General features: G+C 46.9%; 1 protein-coding gene across 2 annotated transcripts in view; it reads right to left on the bottom strand.

Moving 5' to 3' along the window:
• The window catches only part of LOC306703189 (signal-induced proliferation-associated 1-like protein 2), a 69,134-nt gene that overhangs the window by 27,000 nt on the left and 21,978 nt on the right, over positions 1–20,156 (bottom strand). For both annotated transcript variants that reach the window (XM_079169061.1, XM_079169062.1), the window contains exons 2-8: positions 17,473–19,252; positions 14,290–14,423; positions 12,824–13,012; positions 7,720–7,894; positions 7,400–7,503; positions 6,035–6,192; positions 4,903–5,479 (exon numbers count right to left, since the gene is read on the bottom strand). In XM_079169061.1, the coding sequence (XP_079025187.1) occupies positions 4,903–5,479; positions 6,035–6,192; positions 7,400–7,503; positions 7,720–7,894; positions 12,824–13,012; positions 14,290–14,423; positions 17,473–18,988 (2,853 nt within the window). In that variant the 5' untranslated portion in view covers positions 18,989–19,252. The remainder of the gene's footprint in view (positions 1–4,902; positions 5,480–6,034; positions 6,193–7,399; positions 7,504–7,719; positions 7,895–12,823; positions 13,013–14,289; positions 14,424–17,472; positions 19,253–20,156) is intronic.

Below are 20,156 nucleotides of genomic sequence, written 5' to 3'. Positions count from 1 at the left end.
ACGCACGCACGCACGCACGCACGCACGCACGCACGCACGCACGCACGCACGCACACACACACACACACACACACACACACACACACACACACACACACACACACACACACACACACACACACACACACACACACACACACACACACACACACACACACACACACACACACACACCAAACTGATCTCTTCACCCTTCTTTCCTCACAGTTCTGGAGACTTCAGACTTCCCCCCGTGGACTCTTGGCAGACAGTCGCTGCTTGTCCCGTTGCGAGCTTGGGAGGAACTTAAAGTTGGTCGTCTTCCACTCGTGCACTTGAATGCAAATTAAGTTGCTCACTCTGCTCAGCGGTGCTTGGCCTAAGCCTCTGCTTTATTAATGGAATTCAGGTTCGACTGAAGTTCAGGCAACCCTCTTGCTTCAGCAGCAATATTTCCGTAAAAAGAGATTAGAAACATGCGTCTGTGTCCATGTTCACCTCGCTGACGTGGAGTCACTGAGCTTATAGAATATAGACTACACTGCAGTGTGGCTACTCAGTGGGACTGGAGAAGTTTTCCTGCAACAACCGCTGGGGAAAAAAACTCACTGTATCGAATGAGCTTTAATCACCCATCAGATTAGTCTTGGTTCACTTGTGGGTGGTTGCCTCCATTGGCTGCAGAGCGGCAGCTGGCTTCAGGGACACATTGAATCAGACTGTGGCCTGTCAACACCAGATTCTCACACTGGCAGAAATCCTAACCCGCAGAGTGAGAGGGGAGACGCAACAACCATGATGGATCTCACAGGGAGACGCAACCCTAACAAAACGTACTGTATTTACTTAGGGAAGGACTCATCCTGTTGGGGAAAACACTTGTAGATCCAGTTTACAAAGAGAGATGAAAGTATAGGGGCTCTTTGGTGACGACACAATCCCTCTGCGTTAAACATCAAGGGCAAAAGAAATAGGAAAAGTGAAATCCAAAAGCTCTCTGGTGGCAAAGTCTGGAAGTAAATGGCCTGTGCATGAAGAGAACCCTGAATCAAACCGCCCTTTGTCAGGAATTCATTAGGCCTAAATAATAGCTTTCTAAATGCTTTCATCCACGCCCTTTATTCAGTCCGTCCACAAAATGAACGTGGCCAGGTTCTCCTCCGAATGGCCAAAATCTATGATGGGTGAATCTATCAGGACACTCGTTATCTCAATGGAGGGATTTGCTGGTGGCATGAAGCGTGGATGACACATCTGTGTGAGTGGTGACATCAAACACAAAACGCTGCGTGAAACAAAGAAGCAGTTTCAGCCTGGAATCTGTTGTCCTTGTCGTGTTGCTGGCGTGGATCCTCAGTGAGAGGTCTGACAGTCAGAAGTAGCTCTGGCATGTTTCACAGATGGGACAAACCCTCGTAATCCCACTGAACTTCAAAAAAGGACAGACCGGTGAAACTAGGGTCACCCGTTTCCTCTGGGCTGGATATCTGTGAATCAATTGTAAATCTAGGACAGCGGCTTCCAGCGGGACACGGCACAATTTTCTGCTTAATGGGGCAAGAGTAGCCGGAGCAAGACATTCACGTCAGCGGCTACCAACCAAGCCTCAAAGCGGTGCTGATGAATCGATCCCATGATTGATTGACAGGAAATAAATAAAAAGCGGTTGATTCAGCAAAAATGGAAAACATTGATTGACATGTCGCTGCTTTTCTCTGTTATGTACAACAGTGCATTGAATGACTTTGGATTTTGGACTGAAAGTTGGAAGAACCAAGCAACGTAAAGATGTCACCCGTATTTCTGGACATTTTATAGAATAAACAATCCAACGATTAACTGATTATACAAATAAGTATTTGTTGCAGTCCCTGAATTGATAGATAACGATGTAAAAAAGGATTATTGTCTCTATCCAGTAATCTGCAGATCATTTTCTCAATAAATCAATTAGTCGTTTTGTAAGTAGGATATTTAGGAAAAATAGTGAAAATGGTAAGAAGTTACCACATCCAAACACACTTTGTTTTATCCAATCGACAGTCTTACTTTGGCATGCGATAAAAAAAGAAAGAGCATTGGATTATTATAATAGATTTTCCTCATTATATTTTGCCTACTTCTACTTCGTTCACACAAATCCATAGCAGACACGGTGATTCCCTTTCATACGTAGCCCCGCTGATAAATACAGTACACAATGAACTGCACAATGTGGGTGACTGCCTGTACTTTGATCAGGAAACAAAATAAACATGGCACCCGAGCAAAGACGACTTCGTCTCATAAAAGCCGAAACACCCGGCCCGGCACCACCCTCGACAGCAGGACGCTATCACAGAGCTTTCAGTTGTGCTCTCACACTGGGCTCCTCCTACAGTGGGCAATCTGTTCACTCTGGTTCGCATTACATCACAGGTCCGGCAGCCTGTAACCCCCCCCCACCCCCGATGAAACACGACTCGAGTCAACCTCTAGGACGTTACAGACACCTTTGGGACAAAGTGTGCACGGTCAGCTCACGCCCAAATGTGCCTACCGCTGCTGCTCCACTGTCTCTGTGAGTAACTCACACAGCCACCCGCTTATTAATACTTATTCTGAGCTTTGCCTGTGAAATATCCCTCACAAGTCCCGTGGGTAAGTGGACCGTACATGTGAGAGGATATTAGCATCGTGAATGAGGAAGCGGCGTCCTTTGGCTAATCACAAATGCTAATATATCCGGCTCTGTCCTTTCTTGCGATGAGTTGCGCAGACACTGAATGACACCCGTGTCCTTTAAGATTAATTATGGTAAATACTTCTACTGGGTCTTGGGCTTTTTAGGGCGCTTGCAAAATCTTTGTGCTCGTTCTAGTTTCCCTGCGAAAGGTGATAATAGGAACGGTGTATTTATCTCCTATAGAAGTTCTCAGAAGAGTGAGCTTCTTTCTTGTGCTTTCCATAGGAAATGGATTGTTACTCCCGTGTTGTTGGCTGAACCGAGGACATGCTGGCCGGGGTCTGCTGGAAATTTCTGTTGATGAGGTTTGCCAAAGGGATAAGTGGAGGAGAGTAAGCAGGCAGGCAGAAATAAGGTCATGCGCAGCTCAGGTTTGGATTTTGGGATTCAACCTCAATGTTTTTTTAAAAGGAAACAAAAGGTTTGCCTGATTAGAGGTTCAGTAAACAAACCATGGAAACTAGAATAGGAAAAGCAAGCCTACGCAGCAACACAAGGAGCGGAAACAAGGCATCGCATGCCAGCGTCCAGGCTGACGAACCAGGTGTTTGTTCCTTTTTTTTTTTTTCTCCTCTAGACTTGAACTAGAATCTCACAATGTAACCAGGGCCACAGAGTGCAGATGGCCAAGGCAGAACTACACAGTAGGGTTGAGAGAAATTGGACTAAGTGGATAGCTCTCAGAAGGAGTGAAGTAGTGAGGCCAAGTGTTATCTATTCTTAGTCTGTCAGACCCAAAAAGAAATGTGTGTTTCCTCTCCTCCCCTTCAAAACTGGGCTGGTTTCCTGTTTAAGCTACCTTCTCCTGTACCTGCGCCCAGACGTCAGCCCGATCAACAATGGGCCAAAATCACATCATCGCTAATCTTCCACTCCAATAAATGAACAGTCTGCCGCAGGGAGTGGCTCCAGCTTTGGGTTTTTTTTTTGGTGATGAAAATGCTGGGACGTTTCATAATGGTTTATCCCGATCAAGCGCGGGACAACATCTGCACTTGTGTGACCTGGATGTTTAACTGTACACCTCTGCTGAGCCTGTGCGATGAGCCAAAGAAAGCTATCAACATGAGGTCTGTAATCCCTCTCTGGACTCCATTGATTTCATTTTACAGTTTCACATTCACAGGACACTCCCCGTCTCTGGACAACCCAAAGAGGGCCGGGCAGACAGATGAGGGGGAAGTCGGGAAGGGAAAGAAACACAAGGAAAGAAAACAAAATACCAGAAGCTCAGCGTAGAGCTGCAACGCATGAGACTTGAAAGATATAGGTTGAGCAAGCGACAGCCATGCTGACATAATGATGAAAATAGATTAACAAGGTTTGTGGTAAGTAGTAAAGCTACAATGGTAAGAGCAATATTTGCAGAATGTTTTGTTTCACCACAGAGCTACCACAACTATCCCAAAGCCAAATGCATCACTGCACCATTTAAAGTAAAAGGCGGCCATTTTCCTTCACATGCCATGCGGCTTATGTGTGAAACACAGTCAAGCTCGATTTACTGGACAAATCTGATGACAGACGGCTACTCTGTGTTTCATGGAGGTTACTTATAGGACCTCTTTTTGAGCAGCAACACACTTTTTCTTCTTTTTTTTCTTTTATATTGAGACCAAAACTTCTAAAAAGCCATTTCATTGAAATGATTATTTAAAGGGCATTAGCACCAACCAAAATTGTGGCCGTGAGGCATAATAGAGATAAGGCAACAACAATTGTTCTGCCCTAGCAATGTAGAGCAAAGAAAAGACCAACGCAAATGATCTCTTGTTTCGAAAAGAGCGACCCAGCTTTTTTTTTATTTTTTGGGCTTTCCTGGTGCACACAAGCTGTGGCTGAACAGGAAACGGTGTCGTGTGTTATTACCAGCATGGGCTGCACCTTGTCTGATCCATTAAAACCGTATTTGACACACCGCTGTTATGACAACGTAATTGATTTTACTGTAATAGGCTCAATATATCAAAAATAAACTGGATGCCAAACTAAGACGAAAACCCTCAATTAGCCACAGAGAATGATTTACTCCCTCTGTGCTTTCAAATGTCTCCGTGTGGCGCGATTAGAGACCGACACAGAAGACGCAGACGTACAGCATGCTACAACAGATCAGCTCCACTACGGTCTAATCCATGAAGACATGAATACCTCGAAAATGACGGAGATTATGACAGTTGAGTCTGTAAGGATCTTACCTCTAGCCTTTGCACCATCTCCCTGATGTCTTCTCCGCAGTTGTCGTGTGCAGACAGCATGACACACTCCCCGCGCTCGTAGAAGATCTTAATGCTCATAATCCCTGAGGTCCATCCGATGACGTCGCGGCAAGAGCAGTTGAAGACCACGTTCTTTGATTCCTCCTCGATGAGCACAATAAACTCATTGGATATGCCGAGCAGGCAGTCCACGTCCATCGACTGGCCAAAGTCCCGGGCGCGGACGCCCCAGGTGATGGCCCCCACGCTCCACAGATGTGCGTCCTTCCTGGGTTTCACCTTCTCCTTCTTCTTGGCTCCCAGAGTGATGAAGCTGAATTTGACAGCCGACTCGATAGTGGCTGTGCTAACAAAGTTCTCAGCCAGGTCCTTCAGGTACTCCTGCCGCGTGCGAGTCGCCATGGCTCGGAACTTCTCCGACTTGTGCGCGGCGTTTTCTCCGTTGATGACCTTGGCGAGCAGGAAGTCCCTGAAAACGGCGGACTTTGGGAAAGTTACAGACTTGGGAATGGGGGGGCCGAACGGAGGCACGTCTTTGGATCTGGACACGGCCACGCTGGAAAACAGAACGGAAACAATAAATCACAAGCAGAGGTGACAGCTAAGAGAAAGTAAAAGAAGGGAATGGGTATTGAACTGTACGTATAATGAGGAGTGTTGAAATTACATGGCTTTCGGGGACATTATTTCTCGGGGACAGACAGAGGAGCTCAGACTGCTCTTGCTCTGTTCAACGCTATGTTATTAACGAGAGTTGTCCCGACTTCAGAAACACTCGAGGAGCGAGTTGTAAGTCATAATTTCAAGGTGTCTCTTGAAGATAATAACTGTATCATCACTTAACAGATCAAAAGAGCCCTGTGATTCCCGCACATTACTATAAAGTCATGACAGAAACCACAGAAAGCACTCAGCAGGCTATTATTATTATTCTTTCAAATTAAGTGCTCTTAAAAGTTCATGTAGAGCCATTTGGCAGGAAGACATTTATGAAAAGCACATCAAAAAGATAAACACATTCCCCTAAATTATCTTGAGGATATTAGTTTGCTAGTTATCCCATGGTGAGGCGCTCTAATGTTTGGCGTTTTTTGCTTCCCTTGCGATTTACCTGTAGCAGACGTTATCAGTGCAGGGGTTGTGGACTTTGACGATGACGAACACATGTTGGAAATGAGAGCGGATGTGTTTTGGAGTGAAAGGAAGGGCCCCGGGCTCCTGGAATACGATGGTGACGATATCATTGCCAATATGCCTCTTCCTTAATAACTGGAAGAAGGAGGGAAAAATGGAGTCAAACACAAGGAGAAATAGCATTAAATAAGATAAAGATAGAAGCTAAAGCCTACAGATCCCAATGTAAACGTGAACCACAACAGCACCTGGTGATCAAGACAGAAGACAATGAAATTAAGGAACACCACTGTTGTAGCTAAGCCATTTTGGTTACAGAGTAGGTTTTTGAGGATAAACCACAGGAGGACATCTCCAGACCGCCTGAAAGCATTTGAGTAGACAAGTCAACGTTGCCATGAGGAATGACAAATTGAATGTAATGTCTGTTGGGACCAAGATAAAGGGCTTTTTGGATGAGAGCAATGCATCCTGCTAACACAATTTAGGCTTTTTTTTTTTTTTAGAGTGAAGGAGACATATTCTCTCACCAATTCAGACTGCCTGCATTGTTGCATTGTGCAGATAGTTAACCTCATTCTGTGGCTGGTAGAAAGCTGTCATTGAGGATCAGCAGAAGGCTGAAACAAGCGGGATTACAAGGTTCAGAGGTGAAATGGAAAGGATGAAAAGATGAGTGAGGTGAGCTCTGCCTGAAGATTACCACCAGGGATTAAATGAAACTATCCCACTTCATGACATACAATGGGAGGAGGAGGGAATAAAAGAGAATCCTGCCAATCAGACAGTTAGCTTCCACATGATAGATTAGGTCTCTGCAGTGCTTCACTGTAGATCCTTCCCGACTCCCTCACTACCTCCTTCCGTGTCTTCACTGCTAATATCTCTGCAGGGTTGTACCCACATGTTTTATCATGTAGAAGCAGAGCACAGACTGAGACGGTGAACCTCTGTAATCGCGGCTTTATCGGGCCAGCGCTCACCAGTCCGCCGCTACATCCACTTAATTCCACTTGTTAGCACAGACCGAATCAGAGGCCCATCTAATATCACGTCGGGTCCGGCCCCCGGGGATGCATTGATTAAAATCCTACTGTGGGGGGTACCCGGTTACCATGGTAACGCTCATGCTTTCAGCTGATTGGCCATTACCGTGGCAAAATGAGTCTCTGGGGAAGATTGGCAAGAGCCGCGATTGAAGATATCCTAAAAGGAAGGCGCTCAAGGACTTATTACCACCATTAGTCATCGGCTTACCACGCAGTAAAGTAAACACGGTGTTCCTCTCGAAGAGGGGAGGAGGGGGGTGGGGTGGGAAGCACGGAGTATAGAGTGTACTGACCTGCTGTCTGTTGTTGGGCGTGTAGGGGAGCATGGTGGACACGTGAAACATCAGCTCATAGTCCTTGTAGGTGGTATAGAGAGAGTGTGTGCCTGTGGAGTCCGCTGCAACACAAAAGGCCATTGTGTTAGATACGCCGATGATGTAATTAAATAGAAAATCAAGACTGAAGATATAGAGACTTTAAAAAAATAATAATTACACCCCTTAAAAAAAAACACAATAAGAAACAGAGCAGAGCATCTGCACTCAGCAGGAGTAGAAGTGACTGGGCTTGCACTTTGTGAATGTTTTGGTTTCGATTGCGTCGCGGATCTTACTCTTGTTATCCAGCTGCGCTCTGTACTTGGTGAAGGCTTTGAGGCGCACCCTCTGACCGAGCAGATCCAAGAACTCCTCCAGCGCCGGCCCGGCGCTCTCGTTGTTGTACATCTCCTCCTCGGTGCTCTGGCCCGCCTTGCAGTAGAGCACTCCCACCTTGTGCTGGAAGCTGAGCTGGAATGAGGAACATACACAAGATACTCAGCGGGTAAGTATCGTTTCCTGCCGCTGATATGTATCACGCACGCCACACTCGTGTACATGCTGTACATCACGCACTCAAGAGCATGCGAGTGCCCACTTTCCATCACGTCACAGCTAATGTGTAGGCCTTCACAGCCCTTCCAGGAGAGCGCTGAAATCCCCCTTTTGTTGAAGCCAGGCTATGAACTCTCAGGAGCTCTGAGCGGAGCATAAATCAAGCCCAGCTAATAGCTGCTACTTAAGAGCAGCTGTGGAGCAACGAGGGAGTGAATTACAGACAGATAGCAGCATAGCTTTGGTTTAGGGCAGAGAACTCTGTAAGGCTGCCAGAAAAAGAAACATTTAAATCTTTGGTAAACTAACAAAATACGAGACATTGAACTTCCAAACAACCCACACTCTTGATTCAGCCATTGTTCAGCAACGAGCGCCACAATAAAGATAAATGTCTTATGCACAAAGAGGAGTATTTATAGACCTACAGAAAGCCTGCCAAATCTCACAGGTTTTCACTGGAAGCATTAATATTATCCAGAAAATGACAGGTCTGATATGAACTTGTCTCACGAAGAGGCAGGACGAAAGAAAACATCCGGAGTGATTCTTCTTGCGCGGTGACAGTGAGAGCCCTCTCCGCCGACATGAATCTTTCAAGGCTTACATCTCCCTGATGCCGGCCAAGAAAGAGAGTCAAAGTGTGGGGGGAGGGGAGGGAGAGAAGATGACAAATGGCCCCTTGCGTTCGGCACCTGTTACCTAAATTCACAGCTGAGGGCAACGGGATCGTGACCCGGGGAAAATGTGTCAATAAGGCGAAAACGAAAAAGGTTTCTCTGAATGTGACAGCCAGCAAATTGATCCATACACTGAAACAAATTGGAATTGTCTTTTTCCTCCTTTAGAGGTTATCTGTTCCCTGCTCCTCACACTGTTGTCATGATGACTTCCTCCATCGGGCCGCACCGCCCTGCACTATAGGAGCTCCTGCGGTGGACGCAAAGCTATTATAGCACCAAGCCCAGTGGAAATGGCCTGATGCGCAATGATGAGGTCTTCTATTTTTCATCCTGCATTATACGGGCTCACTTAACCTCCCGCTCCTCTTAACAGGCCGGCCGGCGGCAAAGGACAATCGCATTGCCCTGTGGTGCTGCAAATTTGTCTCTGCCTGAAAAGTGCAAACACATCGGGACACATGTACAGATGAGTAATGCTCCCGAGGTAAAGCTCATTGTGTAACCGCCTTTGATGTGTTTTTTTTTGTTTTTTTGTTGGTGGCATCAGCTTCTGGTGAGGTAATGCAGCCATAACAGGAAAAAAAAAAAGCTTTATCCTATTTAACGGATCTGTGATTAGCAAAAAATCTGAGCATAAGCTGCTAAAAAGCAGTAATTTTCTCTCCTTAGATATCGTTCCCTTTCCAATGTTCCTCTCCCTCGATCCATCTATGCAGAGCTGGAGGGTGCAGTTTGCCCCTTTTCTTCTCTTCAGCCAAAAAAAAAGAAAAGAAAAACCCAATAAAAATGCAAAGATAGAAAGACACTTAATGAGTGGAGGGAGAAATGAGGACAACGTTCCCCTCGGAGAGCTCTGGGACTACACCTAAGGGACACAGCTGTGCCCCAACACAACACATAACATCCCCGTGACATCCGTCTGCACTGCAGTGTCCCCGATGCGGCAGACAAAATCCAAAACATGGCTCCCAAAAAAAACATGGCTACACTCATCGTGGGTCATCACACAAAACATCGATGTCGCATTTTGTGCTGTTTTTGGGGGCGGAAGTGTTGCAAGTTCTGCAGCGACGATATCTAAAAACATGGAATATAGATTAAAACGAAGGGGAATAAATTCTGGTGAGGGCTTAACTTCACCAACTTAATCCTTAGTCAAAGTCATGACGGGGGATTGATTTACACATGGGAGAGGTGACTGCAATAACAGCCTCGGTAGGGGGTAGATTACTCACTAAAGCCTGACTTGTACTTCAGAGTAGAGCCGCCGCTGTGGGCATCGGGAGTGATTTATGGTCCCGCGAAGGCTTTACCTGTTGACTAACGAAAGTAAACTTGACGGGCAGCGTTGGCAGCTGGGCGGCGTCGTGCATTTGTCCTTTGTTCACGTTATGAGACGGAGAGCTGCAGTGAGACCGGTTTTCTCCCATTAGGTAGACGGTAATTTGATCGGCATAATTGAGGAGGGAAAGATTAGCAACCTTTGCCTGACCTCTTCGATGTTGTCTCTGCTATCGCCAAACACAACCATGTGTAGTTACACGCAGACACCCGCAGGCTAGCCCTTATCTTGCTCGTATCCTCGCTTTTATATATATTTTTTAATCGGGAATTATAAATTAAAGCTGAAAATTACATTTCTAATTCTGAAACCGATGCAGATGATAAACAGTTTCCATTAAACAAGAATTCTGTCATCTACCGAAGACTTTAGCCTCGAGATGAAAACAGCAGATGCACATTTTACCTCAATGGCTTTTTGTTTTTTAGGAAAAATGTATCATTTGTGATTTCTGCCACCTAAAATCACATCTCAGCAATCGGATAACTGCCTAATGCTTTCCCCAGTCCCAATCTGCACACAGCCAGCCCACTGTGATCTACAGTGTGATCTCAAATACATTCACATACGCTCTGTTCTCTTCTTACATCCAGGGCCATTACAACACTGCTTTCAGGGATTCCTCTTTCTGCAGAACTGATCATGAGGTTATTGTGAAGATTGTGCGGCTGCAGGGTACTCTCATTTTCACACACTCCGACACGAGGACCAACGTCTCCTCAGCAGTGTGCACACACACACACACACACACACTCTAAAAAAGAAAATCCTCCGATAAAGCTTTGTGGTGGAAGAACGTCATGCACTCATACCAACAGAAACGGGCCCGGGCGAGCACTCTACTTGTGAGTTGCAGCTCTTCCTGTTCAATATCAGCTTCCTCACGTAAACACATTAGAAGGGGTGGGTGAGAGTCCGGCTCGGTTTAAAAAAAAAGAGGATTACGGGGCGGTTAGCGTATTAAACATCTTGCAAGGCAAGCACAACATTAATGATTTAAACAGGAGTGTACAAAAATACTGATGACCAAATATAAAAGTGGCCTCCACTGGGCGTTCGGTTTGAGGTCTGTGAGGAGGAGTGCCAGTTGGAGGAGCTTTTGGGCCCCACTTAGCCGGGGCTCTCCTCCTCTGGAAGTAGTTTTCTGTGATTACTTTCTTGCCATGTGTCAGTTTCAGTCTTATATCAAAAGTCTTTTATCTGCAGACGGTCGCTCATACCAAAAAGGCAGGGGGGGGGGGGGGACGCGGGTGGCAGGTGAACAAACTCCTGTATCAGCTCCTTGAGATCTGGCAGGAAGCACTTTCCTAGCGCACTTACTTACAAAGTTACTTTGCGATAATTGGGTACACAGAGTCTGTCATCGTCTTAAGTGCATTTAACGTGCTTTGGAGAGAGGACACTACACCGCTCTTGTTTATGCGTGTAACAAAATCTTAATGTACAAGTGGGACGCGGCTGACACTTTCTATTATGAGAGCCTTTCCCCTGTCAAATGGAAGGATGGGCTCATGCTAATGAATGTAATTACACTAATAAGCAGCCAATTCTCTGATAGCAAGACAAGCAATACGGCACTAGCTAATTGCCCCCCCCCAACACACACACACACACACACACACACACACACACACACACACACACACACACACACACACACACACACACACACACACACACACACACACACACACACACACACACACACACGTTCCCATCTTGCCGTTTCATTAGATGAGATATTAAAGGCCTTAAGATCACACAATGAGTCCATCGCTGACACCTGTGACTGCAGAGAGCCCATATCACTAATAGCCATTTTATTCAAACAGAGATAATGCAAGATGACATCCTCCGCCGTGCAGGCAGAATACCTAATCACCTGCTCTCAGATGAAGTAAGTTGTCAGGAAGCGAGTTACTTCAGCTTAGCGTCTATCGGCAGAAAATGTGTGTTAAAGTAGTCGATGATGGCTGCGTGGAGAGAGTGGGATTCATATTGATTCTAATTAAGTCTTGTGGCTCCACGCGGGAGCCTGTTTTCATCTATAATAAGCAACCTGCATATGGGACAGAGGCGCCTGCTATTTGAAGTTAATCCCTCCCGCTGCCTTCTATAGCTGACGCAAAAGGTCAGAGACGGAGACAGACATACCTTGAATATAAGAGCTATATCATAATATCAATACAGCCCGTCATAATCTAATTCCAAGAGATTATTCATAATAATAATCATCAGCATTTTAGTGATGGCTTAAAATGAAACAACTGGCAAATCTGTGAGGAGGAGATTGACTGGGCTACAGCTTTTCCTTCTTTAAAAAGGATTAGTTAAACAGCTTAGGAAGCTATACAGCCAGCAGCTGGTTAGCTTAGCTTAGCGTAAAGAAATGGGGGTAAACAGGTAGCCTGGCTCTATCAGAGCCTAAGAACATCCACCTACAGGCACCACTTAAGTTCACTAATAAACACGCTATATCTAGGTTGCTTTATCCGTACAAAAAAAACAAATGGTAATAAAGAAAAATGTTTTATGGGGTTCGTGTGACGCACTATTTCTTGTCCGGACGCAGTGACTTCCTAGAATCTCGGCTGGACAGCGTCCGGACAAGTAGTAGTATGTAACACCCCATGAATCCACAAATTGTCATTTTTACTCTACTGCTGTTGAAAGCAAAACGCATCAATTTCCCCCTCGCAAACAAATGTCCCTGATCAAGACTCCTCGCCACAGATCGCTCCAGTGCTGCTCAATCATCATCATCATCAGCACACGTCTGTGGTGGCACTCGAAGCCCCGAGGACACGTCGATGTACTCACCCCCTGCTCGTCCAGCTTGAGTAGCTGCTCCGGGACCTTGGGGGAGTTGAGGGACAGCCGCAGACACTGGATATTAATCTCAGGGATGACGTACTCGAGCACTTCTTTCAGCGGCAGGCCGCGGGCCGTCCCGTGTCTCGCAGTGGACGGAATGGCATCCTCCAGGATGGCTCCACGGAGAGTGGTCAGCTGGCAGACAGAAAAAAAAAAGACAGACGGTGAGGTTTCATCCAGTTAAGCAAAGTGCCTTACGAGGTCTTGACGTCCCCTCGTAGAATGTGTTGACTTGAGGTCAGTGTGTTTCCATGCTGGTCAACGTGTGATTGTATTCATTTGGATCTCATTAAGTGTATTTTATTTCAATATGTTGGAAGTCAAAACCATGCTCATATGCTAGATGCTGTGTGAGCCAGCAATAATATCCTTTTATGTTGTGCCATATTATTCAGGGCAATGGCTCCATTACGGCTCTATTGGAAGGCATTAGGAACTCACATTCTAAATAATTAAGACAAGCTAACTGCGCACTAGATGTTAAGTGGTATTTCACTAGTAAGATGTTTAATGTGCCAGTAAACGTTGACCCAAACAGCTTCAGAACACCCACTCTGTGACCCTGTGTTGTTGTTGTTTGGAGCATCACAGACACATATTTACGTCCATAAATCACATTTCCACGCGAATGTCAGTGGCTGTCCGACAGAGAGGCTTTTTCCCGAAAAGCAGATCACTTAAGAGACTCGGAGAGGGAACGGGCGAGTGAAAGTGGTGCAGAGAGGCGGAGAGCGACCGGGGCTAAATGATAGGAGTACACGGCAAATAGAGGCTCCAGCGGTTGGGGAGTTTAAGCATGGTCTGTGTGCTACTTACAGGGCCCACCGTGACCCATATACATTTTTTTTACCGTGAGAGTGGGGCTTTACGCCAAGAACAGCGCTGGATATCGGTGACATTTCCCTGCCTGACACATCTGTCACACCTGAATTATTCAGTGGATGCGACCACCCTGCATCCAATCTAGGAGAGGTTTCTGTACCGCCAGGGACTGTGCAGCTCAGGGCTGTGGATGAATCCCGTTGTGTCGAGATGGAGAGCCAGGGTGATCACGCTGACTCCGATAGACGGCAATCAGCGTTTGCATGACCGGCCAACTGAGTCACAACTGGCACAGAATCACATTAGGGTGCAAGGAGCAAATTTATGAGCGAGGAGAAGCCTCCTCTTGTTTTCAGGAGTACTGAAGCACTCCTGCGCTGCTTGAACAAGCCCCGATCTGAGAGACCTCCACATTAAAACACAATATACAAAAAAAACATCCTTTAAAAAGCACGAACTAGCTAGTAGTCAATTCTTTAATTAGGCGATAGTAAAATCGGTTAACTCCTACCGAGCAGCCCTAGTAGTTCGACGCTGACTGGAGACAACAAGCGGTGCAGCATAAGTGCGCTTCGGTGCATCATAGTTACCTGACTGGTTCTGAAGGTGACTCGATAGTTGTGCTGCATTCCATCTTTCTCCTTCCCGTCGTCCAGCCGCTCCCTGCGGACGCTGACCGCCACAGGGCCCAGGTTGTCATCGACCCCGAAGTAGTTTTGATGCTCTGGGGGGGGGGGGGGGGGGGGGGGGGGGGGGGGGGGGGGAATGAAAGATGGGAATGAAAAACACACATTTAGAGCTCTGAGTGGACCTCAACTTCGAGAATGAGGATTTATCATCTTTTTCCAATCTGCTAAAATCACTACTTTTGCTTTGACAGAACATCATTTTATATTCTTTTATTTATTTGCGTATAAAAAAAACCCTCTGTGTGTGGATTGGCCATGGACGAGCTGTGACACTGATTACAGACAGCAGCAGGGGGTCCATTGGTAATAGATTCACTTTGGATTAGAGCTTGGTGTGGAGTGGGATTTAAAACACACAAAAAACAAACAAATAAAAATAGAGCTCTGGGCAGTTTGACCCATCACTGACCCAGATACTCCACACAATGTCGCGCCTCTGGCGATATAAAAACATCTCGAGCAAACTATTCTTACAGCATGACAGTAAAGGTTTTTTGTTTATACAAACCTGTATAATGCCGACACTCTGAACAGCCAGAGAACAACATTTATGGGGGGGGGGGGGGGGCTTTAGTATCTGGACTCAACCCACGACAGCTAGAGCCACACCTGCTACTGTACGGAGGAGCAGGCTTAACAAACCATGCTAAAAATAAGGGTTGCATCACTCAAGGTCATTTCTGCTTCTTTTTTTTCTTCATGCCATATTGCTTTCATTCGTTAACTGACTGCGCGGAGAGGAGGGTTATATGGGGAGAGACAGACGAGGCAAAGTTTCCTGGCTTCGTTTAAACCCAGTGGTTACACGGTATGTGCCCTAAACCACCAGGCCACCAGGATGTCCCCTCAGTTCAGGCTCAGAGTATTTGTGTCCTTCAGGGGAATGTAAGCAGAACCCTTTTTGACGTTTAAGTCAACGTTTACAGGCCACATTGGTAGACAAATGCTATTTAAATGATGGTTACACATCAGACTGGCATCACATTTTTTAATTTGTAAAGAATTTAACATTTTAGGTTTCTTTTCTGGAAAAGCTTCAAGAATAGTAATGTTGCCAACGTTCTTTCCAGCAGGTTGTGAGGTTTAAAGAAAAATATAATGAACACTAGTGGGGACTTTTAGTCTTTTTAGTTGTAAGCATTTGAAACACCAGTACTAACGCATGTGTTGACCTAGAGTAAAAGGGTCTGCGTGTGCGTTATTGTATGTGCGAGTGTGTGTTTAGGACATGGACGGGGAGCTGAGCTTTGCACACAAAAAGCGATGCCTTGCGCAAACACCCCCTAATCCAGGCTAAAGCCGTGGAGAAAGACCTGGATTCAGCAGACAACAAGAGGAAAAAACCTCAGCAGGGACTCACAGCACTGACATTCGCACAGAGATTCCTGCAGAAGTTTTCACACTGCCCCCACGCTGCGTAGAGCATGCGATGTAAATACGCAGATTCTCGTCGCTGTGGCATTAATGTCAGGGCGAAGCGCATATTGGCGCGAGTAATAAATGTGTACAAAGGCAGTGCGGGGATAACCGCCTGAGGAATGCGAGGCTCGTCAGAGACTTATGCCTCTCTGTCTGAGAGGCATACGGTCAGATGATGGTAGGAGGCCCTGTGGCCTCTGTACGAGAGCCACCGGGCGAGGGAGACTTGTAGAGGAAAGCTTTTTGTCATCACACTTCTAGAACATGTCACCGTTACTCATCACATGGCGTTGACAATTTGCCAAAGGATGCCGAATGGATGACTTTGATTGTCATGTCAAATAATGCCTCTTTCCCATCTTCCTGTCACTCCACACTGAAGAAATGCCTTCAAAATCTTCAATTCTAAAACTATATTTCAGGTCAGATATCTCACTATAAGGCACGGGTCACATAACTGTGCCTTTTTTATATATATATATATATTTTGTGTGTGTGTACCAAGTTATGGCCCGAGGGTGTGGATGAAACATTGTGTCCATTAGTGTAGCCTGGGGAGAAACACTCCTGTTGCTAAGGGAAGGAGGGCGTTAGGCAATCAATGGGATCAATGTTCAGCACAGGTTGATAAAAGCCTGCCCTAAAGTGGTGACATGTTTGTGTGAGTGTGTGCCTTTTGCTTTTTTTGTTTACGGTGAAGCAGAGGTGATGACAGACTTGTCTCTCCGATACAACACCTCATGAAAAAAAGGGCAAAAGCGACGTCCACGTCCTGTGAAAATCTCCTGTAAAAGCCACAACGTCACAACGAAACTGACAGCAACGCGGAGCATTTCGCATATACATCGGCCTGCCACCGAGAGGTTAAAAGCATAACGTTTCACAGTAAATGATTATCAGAGTGAACTCCACGGTACAATAAAAGATACTCTAAGCAGAGCAGCTCTGTAATGGTCTCGTTAACCAGAGACACCGGGCCTCTAACAAAGAGAGTATCTTTTTTTGGAGAAGGTCAGGCATCTCTCGGTGTTAAAGGTGAAGCAGCTGTTTTTCTGGGGAGGCTCACGAATGGGTAACTCAATCTGCTGAGAGTCGCACAGATAGTGGGGAGAAACAGACGTGTATAATGCGATGATGGGTCGGGGGTTCGCGTGGCATTCTCAGCATCAGTCACATAGGTGTTTTAATGAGGGGGACCCGGGGGCCCGTGGCATAGTTTTACTGACCCTAAAAGTTTTAGGGGAGGGGTCCTCACACCCCTGCGGCCTCCACACTGAACAGCTGCGACGCACACCCTCTCGCTCACCTCTCGCTTCTCACATGACTAATCACGGCCACTCCGCGGGGTTCAGGGCAATATCACAGGGAGGACATGAACGCTCCTCTCCCGAGGACACACACACACCCAACACAAGCCTGCTATTGTTCTGGCCCTTATTTCATCTGGTCTTACAAAAATAAGTGGGCCGTCATGATATCTGACCCAGTGAGCCGAGGCTGTTCCATTTGGGAACTTCCTTATTTCAAGGAAATGGAATTGGCCTGGAACATTTAATAATCCTCAACATTGAGTCATTTAAACCCTCACATCCTGTTAAATCTCGGTACACTCAAACATAACACATCATCATCATCATCATCATCATCACCGTAAGCGTTCCTTACCTCTCCCATAGAAGTACTTGTGGTAGTAGTATGCTCCGAGGTCGATGTGCTCAATGATGTAGCGTTTGACCTTCTCCCTGTGGATAGGCTGGTTTTCTCGAGGCACCTCCAGCACAGAGACTCCGGCATTGGTGCAGTGGGAACTTAAAGAGGATTCAAAAGAGCAGCTCTCTGACAAACCACTGTAGTTGGCACTGTTGGCTCTGGAGAGGGAGATCCTCCTCTCGCCCTCGCCGCCGATCTCGTTGCGGAAGTGTGGACAGCCCAGCACTAAGCTGTTGCTCTTCCCGTCCCCCTCGTCAGAGTCAAGGTTCTCCTTGGGGTTCAAGTCCTCCCTGCTGCCGAGTGGAGACTCGAACATGGGGGTGTTTCCACTGCTACATCCTGCTGCTCCGCCGTCGGGGCACCCTGCTCCGGGTCCAGCCAGTGCTCCACCTCCGGGCAGCTGTGGTGCTCCGGGCCCTCCGGCTGAGGCGGCCGAAGCCCCGGTGGTGGTGTTCTTCCTCTGGTTCAGGGTAGCTCTGCTTGCCACCGCCTCGCTGATGTTGAAAAGAACACTTTGGACGTCATAGTGCGCAAAGCATTTTTGGAAGCTGAGCGGCCGCCGGTCGTCCTCTATTGAGAGCCGCAAGGCGTCACTCTCACTCTTTATGGTCCGGAGTTTCCGGAACAGAGACGTTTCGGATGATTCCGATTTAAGGCGCCTCATGAAGGACCGCTCCGGCTCCCGGCTGTAAATGAGAGAGTTGTCTACGTAGTCGTAGCCCGGAATGTGGACTATCTCGCCCCTGGCGATCTGGGCCGCTGTCTGCAGGCTGGGGGAGAGGGCGGCATCGCAGCGCAACAACTCGGGGAAACCCATGGGCGGTATGCTCCGGTGGTCCAGAGTGTCCACTCGGTAGCCTCTGAGCATGGTGAAGAAGCCGTCTCCACTCAGGCCCTGGCGGTCAATGGAGGACGTGCTGCCGTATTCGCGGTGCAGCGAGGCCCCGGTGTTTGGATTGACGGCATTCTGGTCCATGATGTCCTCAGAGTCAATGTCACTGATGGTAACATCGCTGTTGCTGCGCTGGCGGATCGGATGTAGACCCTTCAGCGGGGAGTGGCTGAGGAGGTCACTCAGCGTGTATTTGTCAGAGTAGTCTACCTCCAGACACACTGACTCGCCTTGCTCCAGTATGTCCACAGTATGTTCCTGCTGGCCGTTTTGAAACACAGGTATGACACTCTGATAGTTCGGTGAAGGCCGTCCGTCCCATCCGTCATTCCTTGGTGGCCACTCTGTCACCCTGGCCCTGACGCCCATTTTAGGCATGGCTGGATTACCATTTGTCTTCCCTGCGCCTTCGGCTTTCCCCTGCATGTTGGGGGCTGGCGGTCCCATGTTACCATTCAGGGCTTTGAGTTTCCTGTTGAATAGCTCCTCTGACTGCATTGCTCTGGAGTATTCTTCTGGGCCTCCCACAATTCCCACGAGGTTTGATTTGTTATCCGTCACAGGGCTCAAAATACTCATATCCTGCTGGCGGACTCCTTGAAGAGCAGACTTCCCTTCTTCATTACATCATGTGATTCGCTCACTGCCGAGCGGAGGCGGAGCCTCTTTCCTGAGTCGATGAAGCAGCCGTCGTCATAACTCACAGAAGGCGGCTGGCACGACGATCAACACACAGCATTTGGATGTCAAGGACAAGTGTCTGAGGGGCGCTGAGACACAGCGACGTGGAGTCTTTTCTCACAGCGGGCCGCCAACGCAGAGCGACAGCTGGAAGAGTTGGATCTGTGGCACAGAAAGAAAAACAGACGAAAATGTTAGCACACAGCGAGAGGGTCAGAACATTGTAATGGAGGCATTTTTATTGAAAACATAGGGGAATGCAATTTGTGTTCCTCAAAATGACCCTAAACGCGGCACATTCAGTTCAGCTATAAAGATGATCACACTGTTTACCTAAATTGCCTCTACCCTGTTATCTTGTAATGAACTCCAACTGAGGGTTATATAGGGCTGCATTAGCTTTGGAACAAATGCAGAGCATATCATCGAATACGGCTAATTAGTGTAGTCGAGAGAAGCTGGTGCCATTATGGGTTTATAACAAGATAGATGTATATCTTTGCTGGTGCTTCCAGCCAATGCCTAACAGATGGCGGTGAAGCAAATTACAGCAACAAGAGGCAGATGTTCAGCTAAATGTTCACATGTACCAATATCTGATCCAACCGCTCGCAGCATCATCAAGCTGCAAATTATACAGGGGGGATAGTTTTGCATATTCAACGGCAACGCCACAACGCCTTTTAAATCTGATGTAGTTGGTTAGGAGGGAAATTAACAAGAACCCAATGAGGTAAACTGGCTATGACAAATAAACATGTGTTTAATGTAATATAATACACATAATAGCCACAAACTCACTGAAATATGACGTGGGGGTCCACACCACTACCGTAACTACAGAAAAGAAAGATTGCAAGTTCTTGTCCCCTTCTTCATTTGTTTGATCAACTGGGGAAATAACAAAACAGAAAAAAGGCTGACACCAGCAGTTTTTATTCATTAACCTGAACATCTGAGGACAGAGTGAAGGAGAGCGAAAACATCGGTTGGCTTGTCCTTGAAAGGCCGATTTGTTCCCTCGGGTATTTCAGATGTCGGATACACATTGTGCTGCAAACTCACG

The sequence above is a fragment of the Pholis gunnellus genome, assembly GCF_910591455.1.
Source record: "Pholis gunnellus genome assembly, chromosome: 11".
In the NCBI taxonomy this organism is placed as follows: Eukaryota; Metazoa; Chordata; class Actinopteri; order Perciformes; family Pholidae; genus Pholis; species Pholis gunnellus.
This window is presented reverse-complemented; position numbering and strand designations above follow the sequence as displayed.